Source organism: Oncorhynchus masou, chromosome 29, assembly GCF_036934945.1.
Source record: "Oncorhynchus masou masou isolate Uvic2021 chromosome 29, UVic_Omas_1.1, whole genome shotgun sequence".
In the NCBI taxonomy this organism is placed as follows: domain Eukaryota; kingdom Metazoa; phylum Chordata; class Actinopteri; order Salmoniformes; family Salmonidae; genus Oncorhynchus; species Oncorhynchus masou.
Genome location: NC_088240.1, coordinates 3083414 through 3108483, shown reverse-complemented (window position 1 = coordinate 3108483; position 25070 = coordinate 3083414). Strand labels below are relative to the sequence as shown.

The 25070-nt window shown below is 46.7% G+C and overlaps 1 protein-coding gene across 1 annotated transcript; it reads left to right on the top strand.

The window, feature by feature from the left end:
• The first annotated feature begins 5680 nt into the window (after positions 1 to 5680).
• Positions 5681 to 24854, top strand: LOC135521393 (transmembrane protein 198-B-like). The gene is made up of 5 exons (XM_064947294.1): positions 5681 to 6760; positions 15148 to 15412; positions 16912 to 17147; positions 22163 to 22356; positions 24725 to 24854. Exons 2-5 carry the CDS (start codon positions 15235 to 15237, stop codon positions 24852 to 24854), a joined length of 738 nt encoding a protein of 245 aa, XP_064803366.1. The 5' UTR covers positions 5681 to 6760; positions 15148 to 15234.
• The last annotated feature ends 216 nt before the right edge of the window (positions 24855 to 25070 follow it).

Genomic DNA, 25070 nt, shown 5'->3' with positions numbered 1-25070 from the left:
GGCTAGTTGAGAACACCTTTATTTAACCAGGTAGGCTAGTTGAGAACACCTTTATTTAACCAGGTAAGCTAGTTGAGAACACCTTTATTTAACCAGGTAGGCTAGTTGAGAACACCCTTATTTAACCAGGTAGGCTAGTTGAGAACACCTTTATTTAACCAGGTAAGCTAGTTGAGAACACCTTTATTTAACCAGGTAGGCTAGTTGAGAACACCTTTATTTAATAGGTAGGCTAGTTGAGAACACCTTTATTTAACCAGGTAGGCTAGTTGAGAACACCTTTATTTAACCAGGTAGGCTAGTTGAGAACACCTTTATTTAACCAGATAAGCTAGTTGAGAACACCTTTATTTAACCAGATAAGCTAGTTGAGAACACCTTTATTTAACCAGGTAGGCTAGTTGAGAACACTTTATTTAACCAGGTAGGCTAGTTGAGAACACCTTTATTTAACCAGGTAGGCTAGTTAAGAACAAGTTCTCATTTACAACTGCGACCTGGCCAAGATAAAGCAAAGCAATTCGACACATACAACAACACGGAGTTACACATGGAACAAACAAAACATACCGTCAATAATACAGTAGAAAAATAGGTCTATATAAAATGTGAGCAAATGAGGTGAGATAAGGGAGGTAAAGGCAAAAAAGGCCATGGTGGCGAGTTAAAAACAATATAGCAAGTAAAACACTGGAATGGTAGATTTGCAGTGGAAGAATGTGCAAAGTAGAAATAGAAATAATGGGGTGCAAAGGAGCAAAATAAATGAATAAATACAGTAGAGGAAGGGGTAGGTTATCTGTGAGCTGCTCTGACAGCTGGTGCTTAAAGCTAGTGAGGGAGATGAGTGTTTCCAGTTTCAGAGATATTTGCAGTTCATTCCAGTCATGGACAGCAGAGAACTGGAAGGAAAGACGAAGGAATTGGCTTTGGGGGTGACCAGTGAGATATACCTGCTGGAGCGCATTCTACGAGTGGGTGCTGCTATGGTGACCAGTGAGCTGAGATAAGGTGGGGCTTTAACTCGCAGATAACCTGTAGCCAGTGGGTTTGGCGACGAGTATGAAGCGAGGGCCAACCAATGAGAGCATACAGGTCGCAATGGTGGGTAGTGTATGTGGCTTTGGTGAGAAAACGGATGGCACTGTGATAATCTGCATCCAGTTTGTTGAGTAGAGTGTTGGAGGCTATTTTGTAGATGACATCACCGAAGTCGAGGATTGGTAGGATGGTCAGTTTTACGAGGGTATGTTTGGCAGCATGAGTGAAGGAGGCTTTGTTGCGATATAGGAAGCCGATTCTGGATTTAATTTTGGATTGGAGATGCTTAATGTGAGTCTGGAAGGAAAGTTTACAGTCGAACCAGACACCTAGGTATTTGTAGTTGTCCACATATTCTAAGTCAGAGCCGTCCAGAGTAGTGATGCTGGACGGGCGAGCAGGTGCAGGCAGTGATCGATTGAATAGCATGCATTTAGTTTTACTTGCATTTAAGAGCAGTTGGAGGTCAAGGAAGGAGAGTTGTATGGAATTGAAGCTCGTCTGGAGGCTAGTTAACACAGTGTCCAAAGAGGGGCCAGAAGTAGGCTTCCGGTTCCGGTTGGAGCGAGCGGCCGCATCTACACTTCGGTCCGCAGGTAGTATAACTTTTTATAACTTTTCATTACATTTCGTTATAGTACAACGGTTTGATTTGTCTAATCTTAGCAATTTCTTCTTAGCCAGCTACATAGCCGTCTTTGTATCAACGACAATTGCATAATTATCGTATTTCGTCGTCCTAACGTATCTGCCCAGCAGCTAGCTAAGCAGCTAAGCAGCTAGCTAACATCCACTGTCCACTAGCACTGTAGAAACTATTACACTCAACTGAACGACTCGATTAGCGTAGTGTCAGCTAGCTACATAGTTGTCTTCGTATCCAAGATAATTGTGCAGTTTAGAGTGTGTAGACTTAGAGTGATTATCTTAATTTACCGAGGTTAGCTAGCCAGCTATTTGTCGTCCTTAACGTAGGAAATGCTGCTAGCTAGCTAGCCAACAGCTAGCCAACCTCTACCGAATTGAACTCCAACTACCCGGTCAACATTCCGCGTCGTTCCACAGGTAGTATCACATTTTCATTTCACTTCATTACAGTACAACGGTTTGATTTGTTTGATCGTAGCTAGCCAGCTACATAGCCGTCTTTGTTTCTAAGACAATTGTGTAGTCTAGAGCGATTTTCTAGGTTAGCTGGCCAGCTATTGTCGTTCTTCTAACGTAGCTAGCCAGCTAGCCCCGAATAGCAGCACTGTTGTAACTATTACAGTACAACGGTTTGTTTTGTTTGATCGTAGCTAGCTAGCTACATAGCCGTCTTTGTATCTAAGACAATTGTGTAGCCTAGAGCGATTTTCTAGGTTAGCCAGCCAGCTATTGTCGTTCTTTTAAGTAACGGAACGCATTCAACCTTGCTAGCTAGCCAGCTAGCCCCCGAATAGCAGCACTGTAGAAACTATTACACTCGACGGAACGACTTGATTAGTGTAGTGTCAACATCGCAGCCACTACCAGCTAGCCTACTCCAGCAGTACTGTTTCATTTCAATCATTTTAGTCAATAAGATTCTTGCTACGTAAGCTTAACTTTCTGAACATTCGAGACGTGTAGTCCACTTGTCATTCCAATCTCCTTTGCATTAGCGTAGCCTCTTCTGTACCCTGTTAACTATGTGTCTATCTATCCCTGTTCTCTCCTCTCTGCACAGACCATACAAACGCTCCACACCGCGTGGCCGCGGCCACCCTAATCTGGTGGTCCCAGCGCGCACGACCCACGTGGAGTTCCTGGTCTCCGGTAGCCTCTGGAACTGCCGATCTGCGGCCAACAAGGCAGAGTTCATCTCAGCCTATGCCTCCCTCCAGTCCCTCGACTTCCTGGCACTGACGGAAACATGGATCACCACAGATAACACTGCTACTCCTACTGCTCTCTCTTCGTCCGCCCACGTGTTCTCGCACACCCGAGAGCTTCTGGTCAGCGGGGTGGTGGCACCGGGATCCTCATCTCTCCCAAGTGGTCATTCTCTCTCTCCCCTTACCCATCTATCTATCGCCTCCTTTGAATTCCATGCTGTCACAGTTACCAGCCCTTTCAAGCTTAACATTCTTATCATTTATCGCCCTCCAGGTTCCCTCGGAGAGTTCATCAATGAGCTTGATGCCTTGATAAGCTCCTTTCCTGAGGACGGCTCACCTCTCACAGTCCTGGGCGACTTTAACCTCCCCACGTCTACCTTTGACTCATTCCTCTCTGCCTCCTTCTTTCCACTCCTCTCCTCTTTTGACCTCACCCTCTCACCTTCCCCCCTACTCACAAGGCAGGCAATACGCTCGACCTCATCTTTACTAGATGCTGTTCTTCCACTAACCTCACTGCAACTCCCCTCCAAGTCTCCGACCACTACCTTGTATCCTTTTCCCTCTCGCTCTCATCCAACACTTCCCACACTGCCCCTACTCGGATGGTATCGCGCCGTCCCAACCTTCGCTCTCTCTCCCCCGCTACTCTTTCCTCTTCCATCCTTTCATCTCTTCCCTCTGCTCATACCTTCTCCAACCTTTCTCCTGACTCTGCCTCCTCAACCCTCCTCTCTTCCCTTTCTGCATCCTTTGACTCTCTATGTCCCCTATCCTCCAGGCCGGCTCGGTCCTCCCCTCCCGCTCCGTGGCTCGATGACTCATTGCGAGCTCACAGAACAGAGCTCCGGGCAGCCGAGCGGAAATGGAGGAAAACTCGCCTCCCTGCGGACCTGGCATCCTTTCACTCCCTCCTCTCTACATTTTCCTCCTCTGTCTCTGCTGCTAAAGCCACTTTCTACCACTCTAAATTCCAAGCATCTGCCTCTAACCCTAGGAAGCTCTTTGCCACCTTCTCCTCCCTTCTGAATCCTCCTCCCCCTCCCCCCCCTCCTCCCTCTCTGCAGATGACTTCGTCAACCATTTTGAAAAGAAGGTCGACGACATCCGATCCTCGTTTGCTAAGTCAAACGACACCGCTGGTTCTGCTCACACTGCCCTACCCTGTGCTCTGACCTCTTTCTCCCCTCTCTCTCCAGATGAAATCTCGCTTCTTGTGACGGCCGGCCGCCCAACAACCTGCCCGCTCGACCCTATCCCCTCCTCTCTCCTCCAGACCATTTCCGGGGACCTTCTCCCTTACCTCACCTCGCTCATCAACTCATCCCTGACCGCTGGCTACGTCCCTTCCGTCTTCAAGAGAGCGAGAGTTGCACCCTTCTGAAGAAACCTACACTCGATCCCTCCGATGTCAACAACTACAGACCAGTATCCCTTCTTTCTTTTCTCTCCAAAACTCTTGAACGTGCCGTCCTTGGCCAGCTCTCCCTCTATCTCTCTCAGAATGACCTTCTTGATCCAAATCAGTCAGGTTTCAAGACTAGTCATTCAACTGAGACTGCTCTTCTCTGCATCACGGAGGCGCTCCGCACTGCTAAAGCTAACTCTCTCTCCTCTGCTCTCATCCTTCTAGACCTATCGGCTGCCTTCGATACTGTGAACCATCAGATCCTCCTCTCCACCCTCTCCGAGTTGGGCATCTCCGGCGCGGCCCACGCTTGGATTGCGTCCTACCTGACAGGTCGCTCCTACCAGGTGGCGTGGCGAGAATCTGTCTCCTCGCCACGCGCTCTCACCACTGGTGTCCCCCAGGGCTCTGTTCTAGGCCCTCTCCTATTCTCGCTATACACCAAGTCACTTGGCTCTGTCATAACCTCACATGGTCTCTCCTATCATTGCTATGCAGACGACACACAATTAATCTTCTCCTTTCCCCCTTCTTATGACCAGGTGGCGAATCGCATCTCTGCATGTCTGGCAGACATATCAGTGTGGATGACGGATCACCACCTCAAGCTGAACCTCGGCAAGACGGAGCTGCTCTTCCTCCCGGGGAAGGACTGCCCGTTCCATGACCTCGCCATCACGGTTGACAACTCCATTGTGTCCTCCTCCCAGAGCGCTAAGAACCTTGGCGTGATCCTGGACAACACCCTGTCGTTCTCAACCAACATCATGGCGGTGGCCCGTTCCTGTAGGTTCATGCTCTACAACATCCGCAGAGTACGACCCTGCCTCACACAGGAAGCGGCGCAGGTCCTAATCCAGGCACTTGTCATCTCCCGTCTGGATTACTGCAACTCGCTGTTGGCTGGGCTCCCTGCCCGTGCCATTAAACCCCTACAACTCATCCAGAACGCCGCAGCCCGTCTGGTGTTCAACCTTCCCAAGTTCTCTCACGTCACCCCGCTCCTCCGCTCTCTCCACTGGCTTCCAGTTGAAGCTCGCATCCGCTACAAGACCATGGTGCTTGCCTACGGAGCTGTGAGGGGAACGGCACCGCAGTACCTCCAGGCTCTGATCAGGCCCTACACCCAAGCAAGGGCACTGCGTTCATCCACCTCTGGCCTGCTCGCCTCCCTACCATTGAGGAAGTACAGTTCCCGCTCAGCCCAGTCAAAACTGTTCGCTGCTCTGGCCCCCAATGGTGGAACAAACTCCCTCACGACGCCAGGACAGCGGAGTCAATCACCACCTTCCGGAGACACCTGAAACCCCACCTCTTCAAGGAATACCTAGGATAGGATAAGTAATCCTTCTCACCCCCCCCCCCTTAATGACTTAGATGCACTATTGTAAAGTGGCTGTTCCACTGGATGTCAGAAGGTGAATTCACCAATTTGTAAGTCGCTCTGGATAAGAGCGTCTGCTAAATGACTTAAATGTAAATGTAAGTATACAGTATGGTGTCGTCTGCATAGAGATGTATCAGAGAATCACCAGCAGCAAGAGAAACATCATTGATGTATACAGAGAAGAGAGTCGGCCCAAGGATTGAACCCTGTGGCACCCCCATTGAGACTGCCAGAGGTCCGGACAACAGGCCCACCAATTTGACACACTGAACTTTATCAGAGAAGTAGTTGGTAAACCAGGCGAGGCAATCATTTGAGAAACCAAGGCTGTCGAGTCCACCGATGAGGATGTGGTGATTGACAGAGTCGAAAGCCTTGGCCAGGTCGATGAATACGGCTGTACAGTACTGTCTTTTATCGATGGCGGTTATGATGTCGTTTAGGACCTTGAGTGTGGCTGAGGTGCACCCATGACCAGCTCTGAAACCAGATTGCATAGCGGAGAAGGTACGGTGGGATTCGAAATGGTCGGTAAAACTGTTTGTTAACTTGGCTTTCGAAGACCTTAGAAAGACAGGGAAGGATAGATATAGGTCTGTAGCAGTTTAGGTCCTGGGTGTCTTTTGAAGAGGGGGATGACTGCAGCAGCTTTCCAATTTTTAGGAATCTCGGACGATACGAAAGAGAGGTTGAACAGAAGGAAGAAGGATCAGTATTAGAAGTCGACTGATCATGATATCAACGCTGATACCGATACCGATTATTGGACCAAAAAAAAATCGGACATTTTTTATTATTTTATTTATTTGTAATATTGACAATTACAATAATACTGAATGAACACTTATTTTAGCTTAATATAATACATCAATAAAATCAATTTAGCCTCAAATAAATAATGAAATATGTTCAATTTGGTTTAAATAATGCAAAAACAAAGTGTTAGAGAAGTAAAAGTGCAATATGTGCCATGTAAAAAAAGCTAATCTTTAAGTTCCTTTCTCAGAACATGAGAACATATGAAAGCTGGTGGTTCCTTTTAACATGAGTCTTCAATATTCCAAGGTAAGAGGTTTTAGGTTGTAGTTAATATAGTATTTATAGGACTATTTCTCTCTATACCATTTGTATTTCATATACTTTTGACTATTGGATGTTCTTATAGGCACTATAGTATTGCAAAGGTATTGCTTCCGTCCCTTTCGTCGCCCCTACCTGGGCTCGAACCAGGAACACATCAACAACAGCCACACTCGAAGCAGCGTTACCCATTGCTCCACAAAGCCACGGCCCTTGCAGAGCAAGGGGAACAACTACTAATTAATTAGTCCAAGTCTCAGAGCGAGTGACATTTGAAACGCTATTAGCGCGCACCCTGCTAACTAGCTAGCCATTTCACATCGGTTACACCAGCCATTAGGCTTATAGGCTTGAAGTCATAAACAGCGCTGTGCTTGCAAAGAGCTGCTGGCAAAACGCACAAAGTGCTGTTTGAATGAATGCTTACGAGCCTGCTGCTGCCTACCATCACTCAGTCAGACAGCTCTATCAAATCATAGACTTAATTATAACATAACACACAGAAATACGAGCCTTTGGTTATTAATATGGTCGAATCTGGAAACTATCATTTCGAAAACAAAACGTTTATTATTTCAGTGAAATACGGAACAGTTTGGTATTTTATCTAACGGGTGGCATCCCTAAGTCTAAATATTCCTGTTACATTGCACAACCTTCAATGTTATGTCATAATTACGTAAAATTCTGGCAAATTAGTTCGCAATGAGCCAGGCAGCCCAAACTGTTGCATATACCCTGACTCTGCGTGCAATGAACGCAAGAGAAGTGACACAATTTTAACCTGGTTAATATTGCCTGCTAACCTGGATTTCTTTTAGCTAAATATGAAGGTTTAAAAAAAGATACTTCTGTGTATTGATTTTAAGAAAGGCATTGGTGTCTATGGTTAGGTCAACGATTGTGTTTTTTTCCGAAAATGCATTTTTGTTAAATCATCCCCCCATCGATTATATGCAACGCAGGACATGCTAGATAAACTAGTAATATCATCAACCATGTGTAGTTAAAGCTAGTGATTATGATTGATTGATAAGTTTAATGCTACCTAGCAACTTACCTTGGCTTCTACTGCATTCGTGTAACAGGCAGGCTCCTCGTGGAGTACAATGAGAGGCAGGTGGTTTGAGCGTTGGACTAGTTAACTGTAAGGTTGCAAGATTGGGTCCCCCGAGCTGACAAGGTGAACATCTGTCCTTCTGCCCCTAAACAGGCAGTTAACCCACCGTTCCTAGGCCGTCATTGACAGTAAGAATGTGTTCTTAACGGACTTGCTTAGTCAAATAAAGGTCTGAAAACTAATAATAAGTCAAATCGGCAAAATCGGCGCCCAAAAATACCGATTTCAGATTGTTATAAAAACTTGAAATCGGCCCTAATTAATCGGCCATTCCGATTAATCAGTCGACCTCTAGTCCAGATTTTGCAGCTCTTTTCAGAACATCAGCTATCCGGATTTGGGTGAAGGAGAATTGGTGGGGGCTTTGTTGGGTTGTTGTGGAGGGTGCCGGGCAGTTGACCGGGGTAGGGGTAGCCAGGTGGAAAGCATGGCCAGCCATAGAGAAATGCTTATTGAAATTCTCAATTATAGTGGATTTATCGGTGGTGACAGTGTTTCCTAGCCTCAGAGCAGTGGGCAGCTGGGAGGAGGTGCTCTTATTCTCCACGGACTTTACAGAGTCCCAGAACTTTTTTGAGGTAGTACTACAGGATGTAAATTTCTGTTAGGAAAGCTAAGTCTAGCTTTTTCAAACTGCCTGCGTATAATTGTTCCTAACTTCCCTGAAAAGTTGCATGTCACAGGGGCTATTCGATGCTAATGCAGAATGCCACAGGATGTTTTTGTGCTGGTCAAGGGCAGACAGGTCTGGAGTGAACCAAGGACTATATCTATTCCTAGTTCTACATTTTTTGAATGTGGCATGCTAATTTAAGATGGTGAGGAAGGCACTTTTAAAGAATAGCCAGGCATCATCTACTGACGGGATGAGGTCAATGTCATTCCAGGATACCCCGGCCAGGTCGATTAGAAAGGCCTGCTCGCAGAAGTGTTTCAGGGAGCGTTTGACAGTGATGAGGGGTGGTCGTTTGGTCGCAGACCCATTACGGATGTAGGCAATGATCGCTGAGATCTTGATTGAAAACAGCAGAGGTGTATTTGGAGGGTGAGTTAGTTAGAATGAAATCTATGAGGGAGCCTGTGTTTACGGATTTGGAGTTGTACCTTGTAGGTTCATTGATCACTTGTGTGAGATTGAGGGCATCAAGCTTAGATTGTAGGATGGCCGGGGTGTTAAACATGTCCCAGTTTAGGTCATCTAGTAGCACGAGCTCAGAAGATAGATTGGGGTCAATCAGTTCACATGGTATCGAGGGCACAGCTGGGGGCAGAGGGAGGTCTATAGCAAGTGGCAACAGTGAGAGACTTGTTTCTGGAAAGGTGGATTTTTAGAAGTAGGAGTTCGAATTGTTTGGGTACAGACCTGGATAGTAAGACAGAACTCTGAAGGCTATCTTTGCAGTAGATTCCAACACCGCCCCCTTTGGCAGTTTTATCTTGGCGGAAAATGTTATAGTTTGCGATGGAGATTTCAGGGTTTTTGGTGGTTTTCCTAAGCCAGGATTCAGACACGGCAAGACATCCGGTTTGGCAGAGTGTGCCAAAGCAGTGAGTAAAACAAACTTAGGGAGTAGGCTTCTGATGTTAACATGCATGAAACCAAGGCTTTTAGGGTAACAGAAATCAACAAATAAGAGCACCTGGGTAGTGGGAGTGGGGCTAGGCACTGCAGGAACTGAATCTATACGAACTGGCTGTCTAGCACATTCGGAACAAAGAGTAAAAGGAGCAGGTTTCTGGGCTCGATAGCATAGATCCAAGGCATAGTGTACAGACAAAGGTAAGGTAGGATGTGAGTACATTGGAGGTAAACCTAGGCATTGAGTAATGAAGAGAGAGATATAGTCTCTAGAGATGTTTAAACCAGGTGATGTCATCGCATATGTAGGAGGTGGAACAACTTGGTTATTTAAGGCATATTGAGCGGGGCTAGAGGCTCTACAGTGAAATAAGACAGTAATCACTAACCAGAACAGTGATGGACGAGGCATATTGATATTAGAGAGAGGCATGCGTAGCCAAGTGAACATATTGGTCCAGTGAGTGGCTGGACTGACTGGGGACATGGCGATTCAGACAGTTAGCAGGCCGATGCTAACAAGCGAACAGTTAGTAGGCCAGGGCTAAACAAGCTAGCAGTTAGCAGACCAGGGAAGGCAAGCTAGCAGTTAGCAAACCGGGGCAGGCAAGCTAGCAGTTAGCAGACCGGGCCGGCAAGCTAACAGTTAGCAGACCGGGGCTAGCAAGTTAGCCTTTGGGGGACGTCGCGATGAGGGTAAGTCTGTTTTTGCCACTTCGTGCGGTGATGTCGATAGACCAGTTGTGGAATTAGTATAGTTCCAAGTAGCTCTAGGTAGCTAGCAGGCCTAGCAGGTTAGCAGAATGGGCCTTCAGCGGGCGTCGCGCCTGAGGGCCTGTTGGAATCCTCGGGCAGATTATGTTGGTATTCCAGTCGTAGAGGATTGGCGGGGTTCCCGTAGAGAGGAGGAGGTGGAGAGGAGGAGGTAGAGAGGAGGAGGTGGTGAGGAGGAGGTAGAGCGGAGGAGGTGGAGAGGAGGAGGTAGAGAGGAGGAGGTAGAGAGGAAGAGGTGGAGAGGAGGAGGTAGAGAGGATGAGGTGGAGAGGAGTAAGTAGAGAGGAGGAGGTGGAGAGGAGGAGGTAGATAGGAGGAGGTAGGAGGAGGAGGAGGTGGAGAGGAGGGGTGGGAGGAGGTAGAGAGGAGGAGGTGGAGAGGAAGAGGTGGAGAGGAGGAGGTAGAGAGGAGGTGGAGAGGTGGAGGTAGAGAGGAGGAGGTAGAGAGGAGGAGGTGGAGAGGAGGAGGTGGAGAGGAGGAGGTGGAGAGGAGGAGGTAGAGAGGAGGAGGTGGAGAGGAGGAGGTGGAGAGGTGGAGAGGAGGTAGGAGGTGGAGGTGGAGGAGGAGGTAGAGAGGAGGCGGAGGAGGAAGAGGTGGAGAGGGAGGTGGAGAGGAGGAGGTGGAGAGAGGAGGCGGTAGAGGAGGGAGGAGGCGGTGGAGAGGAGGAGGTGGAGAGGAGGAGGTAGAGAGGAGGAGGTGGAGAGGAGTAAGTAGAGAGGAGGCGGTAGAGAGGAAGAGGTGGAGAGGAGGAGGTGGAGAGGAGGAGGTGGAGAGGAAGAGGTGGAGAGGAGGAGGTAGAGAGGAGGTGGACCCAACAAGTAGCAATCTGTGCAGGGGATCAGGAAGGAAGCTAGGCTCCTTTGTCTGCGTCTTTATGATGAGAGAGGCTCTGCCTTGGCATGCTGCTCACTAACATAATACAGAGACAGCTGTCGATCGTGTCTTTCCATCCTACTCTCTCTCTCTTCTCTCTGAAATGGCTGAAAGCCGTACTTCTATGATATGGGGCAAGGTTAGTATTAAGACATCGACAAATACACTATCCAGGTTACACTTCCCCAGGGTGCAGCAGAAACCTTGTCCAGATTTTTGAGCCTGATTTATAATCACATCAGGTGCTGCTAATTAGGGCGATGGTCAGTCAGTGTCCCAGCTGGAAATGAGGCCACCAAACATAGACTGGGAATCACTGGCCACTTTAATAAAGGAACACTGGTCACTTTAATAATGGAACACTGGTCGCTTTAATAATGGAACACTGGTCGCTTTAATAATGGAACACTGGTCGCTTTAATAATGGAACACTGGTCACTTTAATAATGGAACACTGGTCGCTTTAATAATGGAACACTGGTCACTTTAATAATGGAACACCGGTCGCTTTAATAATGGAACACTGGTCACTTCAATAATGGAACACTAGTCACTTTAATAATGGAACACCGGTCGCTTTAATAATGGAACACTGGTCACTTCAATAATGGAACACTAGTCACTTTAATAATGGAACACTGATCACTTTAATAATGTAACACTGGTCCCTTTAATAATGGAACACAGGTCACTTTAATAATGGAACACTGGTCGCTTTAATAATGGAACACAGGTCACTTTAATAATGGAACACTGGTCACTTTAATAATGGAATCACTGGTCACTTTAATAATGGAATCACTGGTAACTTTAATAATGGAACACGGCCGTGCTGGTTGGTTTGGTGGCCATGAGGCTGCTGGTTGGTTTGGTGGCCGTGAGGCTGCTGGTTGGTTTGGTGGCCGTGAGGCTGCTGGTTGATTTGGTGGCCGTGAGGCTGCTGGTTGGTTTGGTGGTCGTGAGGCTGCTGGTTGGTTTGTTGGCTGTGAGTCTGCAGGTTGGTTTGTTGGCCGTGAGGCTGCAGGTAGGTTTGTTGGCTGTGAGGCTGCAGGTTGTTTTGTTGGCCGTGAGGCTGCAGGTTAGTTTGTTGGCCGTGAGGCTGCAGGTTTGTTTGTTGGCCGTGAGGCTGCTGGTTGGTTTGGTGGTTGTGAGGCTGCTGATTGGTTTGGTGGCCATGAGGCTGCTGGTTGGTCTGTTGACTGTGAGGCTGCTGGTTGGTTTGGTGGTTGTGAGGCTGCTGATTGGTTTGGTGGTTGTGAGGCTGCTGATTGGTTTGGTGTCCGTGAGGCTGCTGGTTTGTTTGTTGGCAGTGAGGCTGCTGGTTGGTTTGGTGGTTGTGAGGCTGCTGGTTGGTTTGGTGGCCATGAGGCTGCTGGTTGGTTTGGTGGCCGTGAGTCTGCTGGTTGGTTTGGTGGCCGTGAGGCTGCTGTCTGGTTTGGTAGTTGTGAGGCTGCTGGTTGGTTTGGTGGCCGTGAAGATGCTGGTTGGTTTGTTGGCCGTGAGGCTGCTGGTTGGTTTGGTGGCCGTGAGTCTGCTGGTTGGTTTGGTGGCCGTGAGGCTGCTGTCTGGTTTGGTAGTTGTGAGGCTGCTGGTTGGTTTGGTGGCCGTGAGACTGCTGGTTGGTTTGTTTGCCGTGAGGCTGCAGGTTGTTTTGTTGGCCGTGAGGCTGCAGGTTGGTTTGTTGGCCGTGAGGCTGCAGGTTTGTTTGTTGGCCGTGAGGCTGCAGTTTGGTTTGGTGGTTGTGAGGCTGCTGATTGGTTTGGTGGCCATGAGGCTGCTGGTTGGTCTGTTGACTGTGAGGCTGCTGGTTGGTTTGGTGGTTGTGAGGCTGCTGATTGGTTTGGTGGTTGTGAGGCTGCTGATTAGTTTGGTGTCCGTGAGGCTGCTGGTTGGTTTGTTGGCAGTGAGGCTGCTGGTTGGTTTGGTGGTTGTGAGGCTGCTGGTTGGTTTGGTGGCCATGAGGCTGCTGGTTGGTTTGGTGGCCGTGAGTCTGCTGGTTGGTTTGGTGGCCGTGAGGCTGCTGTCTGGTTTGGTAGTTGTGAGGCTGCTGGTTGGTTTGGTGGCCGTGAGGCTGCTGGTTGGTTTGTTTGCCGTGAGGCTGCTGGTTGGTTTGGTGGCCATGAGGCTGCTGGTTGGTTTGGTGGCCGTGAGGCTGCTGGTTGGTTTGGTGGCCGTGGGGCTGCTGGTTGGTTTGTTGGCTGTGAGGCTGCAGGTTGGTTTGTTGGCCGTGAGGCTGCTGGTTGGTTTGGTGGTAGTGAGGCTGCTGATTGGTTTGGTGGCCATGAGGCTGCTGGTTGGTTTGGTGGCCGTGAGGCTGCTGGTTGGTTTGGTGGCCGTGAGGCTGCTGGTTGGTTTGGTGGATGTGAGGCTGCTGATTGGTTTGGTGGCCGTGAGGCTGCTGGTTGGTTTGTTGGCTGTGAGGCTGCATGTTGGTTTGTTGGCCGTGAGGCTGCTGGTTGGTTTGTTGGCTGTGAGGCTGCAGGTTGTTTTGTTGGCCGTGAGGCTGCTGGTTTGTTTGGTGGTTGTGAGGCTGCTGATTGGTTTGGTGGCCGTGAGGCTGCTGGTTGGTTTGTTGGCCGTGAGGCTGCTGGTTGGTTTGGTGGTTGTGAGGCTGCTGGTTGGTTTGGTGGCCATGAGGCTGCTGGTTGGTTTGGTGGCCGTGAGGCTGCTGGTTGGTTTGGTGGCCGTGAGGCTGCTGTCTGGGTTTGTGGTTGTGAGGCTTCTGGTTGGTTTGGTGGCCGTGAGGCTGCTGGTTGGTTTGTTTGCCGTGAGGCTGCTGGTTGGTTTGGTGGCCATGAGGCTGCTGGTTGGTTTGGTGGCCGTGAGGCTGCTGGTTGGTTTGGTGTCCGTGAGGCTGCTGGTTGTTTGTAGGCTGTGAGGCTGCTGGTTGGTTTGTTGGCCGTGAGGCTGCTGGTTGGTTTGGTGGTTGTGAGGCTGCTGATTGGTTTGATGGCCGTGAGGCTGCTGGTTGGTTTGGTGGCCATGAGGCTGCTGGTTGGTTTGGTGGTTGTGAGGCTGCTGATTGGTTTGGTGGCCATGAGGCTGCTGGTTGGTTTGGTGGCCGTGAGGCTGCTGGTTGGTTTGGTGTCCGTGAGGCTGCTGGTTGGTTTGTTGGCTGTGAGGCTGCAGGTTGGTTTGTTGGCCGTGAGGCTGCTGGTTGGTTTGGTGGTTGTGAGGCTGCTGATTGGTTTGGTGGCCGTGAGGCTGCTGCTGGTTTGTTGGCCGTGAGTCTGCTGGTTGGTTTGGTGGCCCTGAGGCTGCTGGTTGGTTTGGTGGATGCGAGGCTGCTGATTGGTTTGGTGGCCGTGAGGCTGCTGGTTGGTTTGGTGGTTCTGAGGCTGCTGGTTGGTTTGGTGGCCGTATGGCTGCTGGTTGGTTTGGTGGCCATTAGGCTGCTGGTTGGTTTGGTGGCCGTGAGGCTGCTGGTTGGTTTGGTGGCCGTGAGGCTGCTGGATGGTTTGGTGGTTGTGAGGCTGCTGTTTGGTTTGTTAGCTGTGAGGCTGCAGGTTGGTTTGTTGGCCGTGAGGCTGCTGGTTGGTTTGGTTGCCATGAGGCTGCTGGTTGGTTTGGTGGCCATGAGGCTGCTGGTTGGTTTGGTGGCCATGCGGCCTTTAGTTTAGGTATGTCTGTTTGGTGGCCGCGAGGCTGCTGGTTGGTTTGGTGGCCATTTGGCCTTTAGTTTAGTTTCTGAGCCTTTAGTTTAGGTTCTGAGCCTTTAGTTAAGGAATGTCTGTTTGTAATATTTATGTTTCACTTGAACATAATAATAATCCAGCCGGCTGACCAAAAGGTCAAGACAGAACTGGCTCTGAACTCAGTAGACTGCGATATCCTGGGCATGTGCATCCAACATGTTCCTCAAACGCTGATTTGAAACATAAATCCACACATTCAGTCAGGTTACAGACCATGTAACTAGGGCGAGAACCCCTAGACTTAGCCAGTGCTACAATATTAGCAGGCTAGTTATTTAGTTCCTAACCCTGCTGTACATACTGTATGAGACATCTTCTGTTTCTCTCTCAGGTGGATCTTTTTGTATTGGTAACTCTCCCTGATCATCCCTCAACCCTGCCCATCCGAGTTTACCCTTGACCCCTTCCTACAGCCACCATGACATCGAACTCATGGCCGCAGCTTCTGGCTTTCAAGCTGACCTCTCCACCCCGCGACCCTGGGAGTCCAAAGTGGATCTTCAGCTGTGACGAGGAGATAGAGCGTCGCTATGAGATCGTTCCCTCTGTGGTCTGCTCCATGTGCTGCCTCTTTGGCATCATATACTGCTTCTTTGGTAAGACAATCACACTGCTACTACAGGTACTGGTGTTACTAATGAAAAGGAAAACCTGCACTCACTGGATTACTTTTGCAGTTTTCATGTTTTTTAGAAGCAGCAGATGTCAACAAAGGGGTGCTTTAACCGCTGACGATGGTGGCCTGAAACACGTCCATTTTCTGACCTCTGACCTCGCTGTTAACATACTCTGCCTCGAAGGCCAGCATCCCGGAGACGCCTCTTCACTGTTGACATTGAGACTGGTGTTTTGCGGGTACTATTTAATGAGGCTGCCAGTTGAGGACTTGTGAGGCGTCTTTGTCTCAAACTAGACACTCAAATGTACTTGTCCTCTTGCTCATTTGTGCACCGGGGCCTCCCACTCCTCTTTCGACTCTGGTTAGAGCCAGTTTGCGCTGTTCTGTGAAGGGAGTAGTACACAGCGTTATACGAGATCTTCAGATTCTTGGCAACTTCTCACATGGAATATCTTCATTTCTCAGAACAAGAATAGACTGACAAGTTTCAGAAGAAAGTTCTTTGTTTCTGGCCATTTTGAGTCTGTAATCAGACCCACAAATGCTGATGCTACAGATACGCATCTAGTCTAAAGAAGGTATCCTCTCTCCCTCCCTCTCTTTCTCTCTCTCTTCTCTTTCCTTCTTTTCTCTCTCTTCTCTCTCCCTCCCTCTCTCTCTCTCTCTCTCTTCTCTCTCCCTCCCTCTCTCTCTCTCTCCTCTCTCCCTCCCTCTCTTTCTCTCTCTCCTTTCTCTCACTCTCTATCTTCTCTCTCTTCCCTCTCTCTCTGCGTCCCCCTCTCTCTCTAACCTTTCTCTCTCTTCCTTTCTCTCACTCACTCTCTCCCTCTCGCTCTCTCTCTCTCTCCCTCTCTATCCCTCTATAAGTACTCTTTTGACATTATTTAATGGAATAAGTGCTATAAGGTATGAGCTTCAGTGTTCATTGTTGTAAGGAGTTGGATAACCAGGTCAACTTATTATTCAACCTCCCTCTCCCAACCCACTCAGCTCTGCAGAATACTGTGAAATGAAAATAACCTGTACTCTGCAGAGTACAGCTTCCCTGTCCCAACCCACTCAGCTCTGCAGAGTACAGCTTCCCTCTCCCAACCCACTCAGCTCTGCAGAATACAGCTTCCCTCTCCCAACCCACTCAGCTCTGCAGAGTAGAGCTTCCCTCTCCCAACCCACTCAGCTCTGCAGAGTAGAGCTTCCCTCTCCCAACCCACTCAGCTCTGCAGAGTACAGCTTCCCTCTCCCAACCCACTCAGCTCTACAGAGTACAGGTTATTGTCATTTCAAGGCTTGATGTTCTCCAACCTGTCTCCTGTCTCTCTATCTCTCTCTCATCTCCAGGTTATTTTCGTTTCAAGGCTTGATGTGCTCCAACCTGTCTCCTGTCTCTCTCTCCCTCTCTCTCTCTCTCTCTCTCTCTCTCTCTCTCTCTCTCTCTCTCTCTCTCTCTCTCTCTCTTTCTCTCTCTCTCCTCTCCAGGTTACCGTTGCTTCAAGGCGGTGATGTTCCTAACAGGCTTGATGTTTGGCTCCGTCATCATCTTTCTGCTGTGTTATAAGGAGCGTGTCCTGGACACCCAGCTGAGTGTGGAGGCATCGGTGGGCATCGGCCTGGGCATCGGTACCCTCTGTGGCCTGGTCACCATGCTGGTGCGCTCCGTGGGACTCTTCATGGTGGGGCTGTTGCTGGGATTACTGCTGGGCATCGCCTCACTTGTAAGAATCATTTAGAAAAATAATAAGAACATGTTTTGATTGAATTTAGATCTAGGATCAGGTCTAGGATCAGATCTGGGATGATCAGGTCTAGGATCAATTCTAGGAACAGGTCTAGGATCACGTCTGGGACCAGGTCTGGGATCAGATCTAGTATCAGATCTAGTATCAGATGTAGGTGCAGGTCTAGGATCAGGTCTAGGATCAGATCTAGTATCAGATCTAGTATCAGATGTAGGTGCAGGTCTAGGATCAATTCTAGGAACAGGTCTAGGATCACGTCTGGGATCAGATCTAGTATCAGATCTAGTATCAGATGTAGGTGCAGGTCTAGGATCAATTCTAGGAACAGGTCTAGGATCAGCTCTGGGATCAGCTCTAAGATCAGCACTAGGATCAGGTCTCCAGCTCCCTGACCATATGATATTGTTTATTATGATTTAAATGGCTAAATCTAGATCAGCACTCCTTCTCTGAAATGCTTCACGAATATGGGCCCTGTTGCCTAGTTTGTATTACTGTCAAATATTTTGTTTTATTACACTCTGTACACTGAGTTAATGTGAATACAGTGAGCGGACAAAACATTAGAAACACCTGCTCTTTCCATGACAGAGACTGACCAGGTGAATCCAGGTGAAAGCTATAATCCCTTATTGATGTCAGTTGTTAAATCCACTTCAATCAGTGTAGATGAAGGGGAGGAGACGGGTTAAAGAAGGATTTTAAGCCTTAAGACAATTGAGACATGGATTGTGTCTGTGTGCCATTCAGAAGGTGAACGGGCAAGACAAAATATTTAAGTGCCCTTAAACAGTGTATGGTAGTAGGTGCCAGGCGTACTGGTTTGTGTCAAGAACTTCAATATTGCTGTGTTTTTCATACTCAATAGTTTCCCGTGTGTATCAAGAATGGTCTACCACCCAATGGGCATCCAGCCAACTTGACACCACTGTGGGAAGCCTTGGAGTCGACATGGACCAGCATCCCTGTGGAGCGCTGTTGACACCTAGTAGAGTCCATGCCCTGGCGAAATGAGGCGGTTCTGAGGGCAAAAGGGGGTGCAACTCATTATTAGGAAGGTGTTCCTAATGTTTTGTCCTAATTGTTACGAATCCTCTTTGGCCCGGCAGTCTAGGGGGGTGGTAACGAGATCCGTAACATAACTCATGCAAAGTATACTAGTCAAAAAGTAACAGTGAGAACGAAAAACCACAGACAACTAAATTACCGGGGGGGGGGGGCAGGAAGAGGGGCTGAGCTGGACACAAGGAAATAAACAAATATCCAAAAACACCCCTAAGCTAGACTAGCCTACTTCAATAACAGCTAACTAACTAACCAAACATACAGCGGGTTGTCCGCCGAGTTCTAGAGTCCTTAGAGTGTAATGAGGCCCATTGTCTTGGTACCCCCTTTACCCACCATCAAACAAACAGTCAATCACTGGAACAAAACACTGTGACAAAACAATACTCACATAATTCCGGACAAATGTTACACAAACAGCAAAGAAAAGCTCAATCCAAAGAGAGAGACATATAGTGAGAGAGAGATATATGGTGAGAGAGATATATATAGTGAGAGAGACATATGAGAGACAGGATGAGAGCTACAAACCACACACCAGTCAGAGTTATACTTAAACTTCATTTTTAATAATATGAGCTTCACCATTGTCCTGTGACAATTCAGTGTCTATAAATTAATTCTGAGAGTGCTTACAAAAGAATACTTAGTATATTTTATAGCCAAGATTACATTTACATTTACATTTAAGTCATTTAGCAGACGCTCTTATCCAGAGCGACTTACAAATTGGTGAATTCACCTTCTGACATCAGTGGAACAGCCACTTTACAATAGTGCATCTAAATCATTTAAGGGGGGGGGGGTTGAGAAGGATTGCTTTATCCTATCCTAGGTATTCCTTGAAGAGGTGGGGTTTCAGGTGTCTCCGGAAGGTGGTGATTGACTCCGATACACCCCTCTCAACTCACTATGACGAACCACAGATCTTAGGAACTTCACAAAGGGCCTTTTACTTGAGAGAGGAGTATCCCAAAGCCAGATAGATTAGATTAGCTATGAATTATCATTCAGTTTGCTCTCTTAGACAAGGTTCTACTTCTCGTACTTCTCGTTCTTGGTACTTCATAATACCAAAACATTACCTCATCCAATGAAATATATCAATTGTCAATTATAGATACTCCCATCTCAAATACACTCCCTCCTGGACAAGCTCACTGAGGGGAGTGAGCCTCTAGGTCATATAATAGGTCAAGATAAGTTTCAACATCAGAGGGGTAATACAATGGTTCCAGACACTGCCATACACCTCCCCCCAATGGGAAAAGGAGAGAGTGACTGAAGTACAGACAATGTGGAGCCCTTCACATGGTTTAACAGATACATTCATTCTGAAGACAATGTTCAAACCTGACTTCTCCCTTTCTGATATTCTGCCTATTACCAGACATGTAAAAGACAAGCCTGACCTCTCCCCTCTCTGGGCCCCAAGTGACTTTTCCCTAGGGAAGAGAGAGGAAAAGGCAACTGCCGACAGTATAGTCCGAAAAAGAGACATTCTAATGACAAGTATAGTCCAAAAAAGAGACATTCTAATGACAAGTATAAGCTAGACTAGCCTACTTCAATAACAGAGAAGTATAGTCCAAAAAAACACAAGCATATTATGAAAGTATAACAAAACATATTATTTATCAATGTTACCTAACTAATTCTGATTCAGCTACGACAAGAGTTAACATGATCTGACCACTCAGACGAATACTAGATCATCAAGGTAGGCACAGCTAATACGGGGTTAACCAATTGGGAACGCCAGCTAATACGGAGTTAACTTCTTTGGGACTGGGGGCAGTATTGAATAGCTTGGATGAATAAGGTGCCCAGAGTAAACTGCTTGGTACTCAGGCCCAGTTGCTGATATATGCATAGTATTAGTTGATTCAGATAGAAAACACGCTGAAGTTTCCAAAACTGTTTGAATGATGTATGTGAGTATAACAGAACTCATGTGACAGGCAAAAACCTGAGAAAAAATCCAACCAGGAAGTGGGAAATCTGAGGTGTGTAGTTTTTCAACTCATTCCCTATCTAAAACAGTGTCCATGGGGTCATATTGTCCTTCCTAAGGCTTCCACTAGATGTCAACAGTCTTTAGAACCTTGTTTGAGGCTTCCCCTGTGAAGTGCGGGCGAATGAGAGGGGATTGAGTCAGAGGTCTGGCAGAGTGCCATTAGCTGACCATGCGCATTCATGTGATAGTTATCTTGCGTTCCATTGCAATTCTACAGACAAAGGAATTCTCCGGTTGGAACATTATTGAAGATTTATGATAAAAACATCCTAAAGGTTGATTCTGTACTTCGTTTGACATGTTTCTACGAACTGTAATATAACTTTTAGTCTGAAGTTTTGCATGGACTTGCCTCGTGATTTTGGATTGTGTACTAAACGCACAAACAAAAAGGAGTTATTTGGACATAAATGAGGGACTTTATCGAACAAATCAAAAATTTAATGTGGAACTGGGATTCCTGGGAGTGCATTCTGATGAAGATCATCAAAGGTAAATGAATAGTTATAATGCTATTTCTGACTTCTGTTGACTGCACAACATGGCAGATATCTGTTTGATTATTGCATGGTGTGCTTTTTCGGTAAAGCTGTTTTGAAATCTGACACAGCGGTTGCATTAACCTCTAGTGACACCCCATCCGTGAACGGGACCGTTGTCATCATCTAACATTAATTAGCATAATGCAACAGACATAAATCTTCCTAGAAAATATTCCTATTCATGAAAATCACAAGTGAAATATATTGGAACACAGCTTAGCCTTTTGTTGATCACCCTATCATCTCAGATTTTCAAAATATGCTTTACAGCCAAAGCTAGACAAGCAGTTGTGTAAGTTTATCGATAGCCTAGCATAGCATTATGCCTTGCTAGCAGCAGGCAACCTTGTCACGAAAATCAGAAAAGCAATCAAATTAAATCGTTTACCTTTGATGAACTTCGGATGTTTTCACTCACGAGACTCCCAGGTAGATAGCCAAAGTTAATTTTTTCCCACAATATTATTTTTGTAGGCGAAATAGCTCCGTTTGTTATTCACGTTTGGCTGAGAAATCAACCGGAAATTGCGGTCGCAACAACGGCAAAAAATATTCCAAATTAGCTCCATAATATCGATCCTCCCGTGTAGTTCTGGGCTGATTCCTCACCATTCTCATGATCATTGCAACTCCACTAGGTGAGATCTTGCATGGAGCCCCTGGCTGAGGGAGATTGACAGTTCTTTTGTGTTTCTTCCATTTGCGAATTATCGCACCAACTGTTGTCACCTTCTCACCATGCTGCCTGGCGATGGTCTTGTAGCCCATTCCAGCCTTGTGTAGGTCTACAATCTTGTCCCTGACATCCTTGGAGAGCTCTTTGGTCTTGGCCATGGTGGACAGTATGTAATCTCATTGATTGCCTCTGTGGACAGGTGTCTTTTATACAGGTAACAAGCTGAGATTAGAAGCACTCCCTTTAAGAGTGTGCTCCTAATCTCAGCTCGTTACCTGTATAAAAGACACCTGGGAGCCAGAAATCTTTCTGATTGAGAGGGGGTCAAATACTTATTTCCCTCATTAAAATGTAAATCAATTTATAAAATTTTTGACATGCGTTTTTCTGGATTTTGTTGTTGTTATTCTGTCTCTCACTGTTCAAATAAACCTACCATTAAAATTATAAACTGATCATTTATTTGTAAACGTACAAAATCAGCAGGGGATCAAATACTGTTTTCCCCTCACTGTATGTTACGGGTCTCGTCTGCCGGGCCAAAGGGATTTGTAACACTTGTGTTTTGCACTACTGTTTTGTACACTCAGTGTTCACGTTACCCTTGCTCACATATCACATTTCCTTATGGGGAAAATAAGGTTCATTTGATTGGTTGATTGATTGATTGGTTGATTGAATCACCATTCAGGTGGTAATGGAGGAGTTTCACCACCCCCGGACGGTGTGGGTGCCCCTGGGGGTGTTGTTGGGGTCAGGCATGCTGTTCGCCGTCCTCACCCTCCAATGGCAGTGCTTCTTCACCACCCTCTCAACCGCTGTGTTCGGCTCGGCTGTCATCACCGTCACTGTGGACTACTTCCTCGAGCTGTTCGCTCTGGTCAGGTATGCTGGTGTTGTAGTTAGGGCTCCCTCCTCTCCCCTCTCCTCCTCTGCTCACCTCTCCTCTCCCCTCTCCTCCTCTGCTCTCCTCACCCCTCACACCTCTTCACCGCTCCCCCTTCCCACTCCTCCCTTCTCCTCTGCTCACCTCTCCTCTCCCCTCTCCTCCTCTGCTCACCTCTCCTCTCCCCTCTCCTCCTCTGCGCACCTCTCCTCTCACCTCTCCTCCTCTGCTCACCTCTCCTCTCCCCACACCTCCTCACCGCTCCCCTCTTCCCACTCCTCCCCTCTCCTCCTCTCCTCACCTCTCCTCTCCCCTCTCCTCCTCTGCTCACCTTTCCCCTCACCTCCTCTCCTCACCCCTCCTGACCCTTCTCCTCTCCTCCTCTCCTCACCACTACCCTCTCCTCACTCCTCCCCTCTCCTCTTCTTCTCCTCACCACTCCCGTCTCCTCCTCTCCTCACCCCTCCTCTCTCCTCCTCACCCCTCTCGTCCTCTCCTCACCACTACACTCTCCTCACTCCTCCCCTCTCCTTTTCTCCTCCTCACCATTCCCCTCTCCTCAACCCTCCTCTCCTCTCTCCTTCTCACCATTCTCCTCTCCTCACCCATCCTCACCTCTCTCCTCCTCAGCCCTCCTCTTCTCTCTTCTCCTCTGTTGCTCAGCTGGTAGAGCGAGGTGTTTCCAACACCACGATTGTGGGGGCCACCCATATGAAATTAGATTTCCACAGAGGCCACCCATCTGAAAATCTATTCATATCTTTGAACGCACTACTGTAAGATAACACTACTGTAAGATAACACTACTGTAAGATAACACTACTGTAAGATAACATTACTGTAAGATAACACTACTGTAAGATAACATTACTGTAAGATAACACTACTGAGAGATAACATTACTGTAAGATAACATTACTGTAAGATAACACTACTGTAAGATAACACTACTGTAAGATAACATTACTGTAAGATAACACTACTGAGAGATAACATTACTGTAAGATAACACTACTGAAGATAACATTACTGTAAGATAACACTACTGAGAGATAACATTACTGTAAGATAACACTACTGATAACAGTAAGATAACACTACTGAGAGATAACATTACTGTGAGATAACACTACTGTAATATAACACTACTGAGAGATAACACTACTGTGAGATAACACTACTGTGAGATAACACTACTGAGATATAACACTACTGAGAGATAACACTACTGAGAGATAACATTACTGTGAGATAACACTACTGTAATATAACACTACTGAGAGATAACACTACTGTGAGATAACACTACTGTGAGATAACATTACTGTGAGATAACACTACTGTAAGATAACATTACTGTAAGATAACACTACTGAGAGATAACATTACTGTGAGATAACACTACTGTAAGATAACACTACTGTAAGATAACACTACTGTAAGATAACATTACTGTAAGATAACACTACTGAGAGATAACATTACTGTAAGATAACATTACTGTAAGATAACACTACTGAGAGATAACATTACTGTAAGATAACACTACTGAGAGATAACATTACTGTAAGATAACACTACTGAGAGATAACATTACTGTTAGATAACACTACTGAGAGATAACATTACTGTGAGATAACACTACTGAGAGATAACATTACTGTAAGATAACACTACTGAGAGATAACACTACTGTAAGATAACACTACTGTGAGATAACATTACTGTAAGATAACACTAACATTACTGTAAGATAACACTACTGAAGATAACACTGTAAGTGGTTTTACTGGGAACATATGTTTCTGATAAAAGAGCATAAATTAAACATTCTGTTGTTGGATTTCCAAGATTTCTACTGAAGTTTTCCAGACCACTGAAGGAATCAGCTTAGTTCTATGATTGTGAAAGAAGGTAACACTACTGTAAGAATTAAACTGTCCTGACCTACAATTATTTACCTACTGTAAGATAACATTTTTAAGATAACATTACTGTAAACTGCTGTCTTAAACATTCTTATATAATTATAGGTAAATACATATTAAAAAAACTGGGTTGTTTGGGTCCTGGATGCTGATTGGATAACACTGACACAGCATTTCAACATTACTTGTTTATATCAGATGATATACCATGTGTCATGATGCAAAAATGATAACACTATGTTTATTGTTCACAGTATGTAAGACAACACTAGTAAGATAACATTACTGAGAGATAACATTACTGAGATATAACACTACTGAGAGTTTAAAATAGCAATAAGGTTCCTACTGTGAGATAACACTACTGTGAGATAACACTTTTAACCTGTAAGATAACCTACTGTAAGATCCCCCCTCTTATTCCTTGACTCTATTACAGATACATGTCGGAGAGGATCACTACGTGGCTCCGACAACCCGTCCTCTCTGCTGGTTCACCTGGGTCGTCATGGGGGTGTGGCCTGTCCTGGCACTACTGTCCTCTAGATAACACTACCAATGGAAGGTAACACTACTGTGGATATTCACACACTGAGGGTGAGTCTGATCCCTGACCTTTAACCCTAACAGAGGGATATTCACACACTGAGGGTGAGTCTGATCCCTGACCTTTAACCCTAACAGAGGGATACTCACACACTGAGGGTGAGTCTGATCCCTGACCTTTAACCTACTGTGAGATAACAGAGGGATAACATTTAGATAACATTACTGTAAGATCTGTA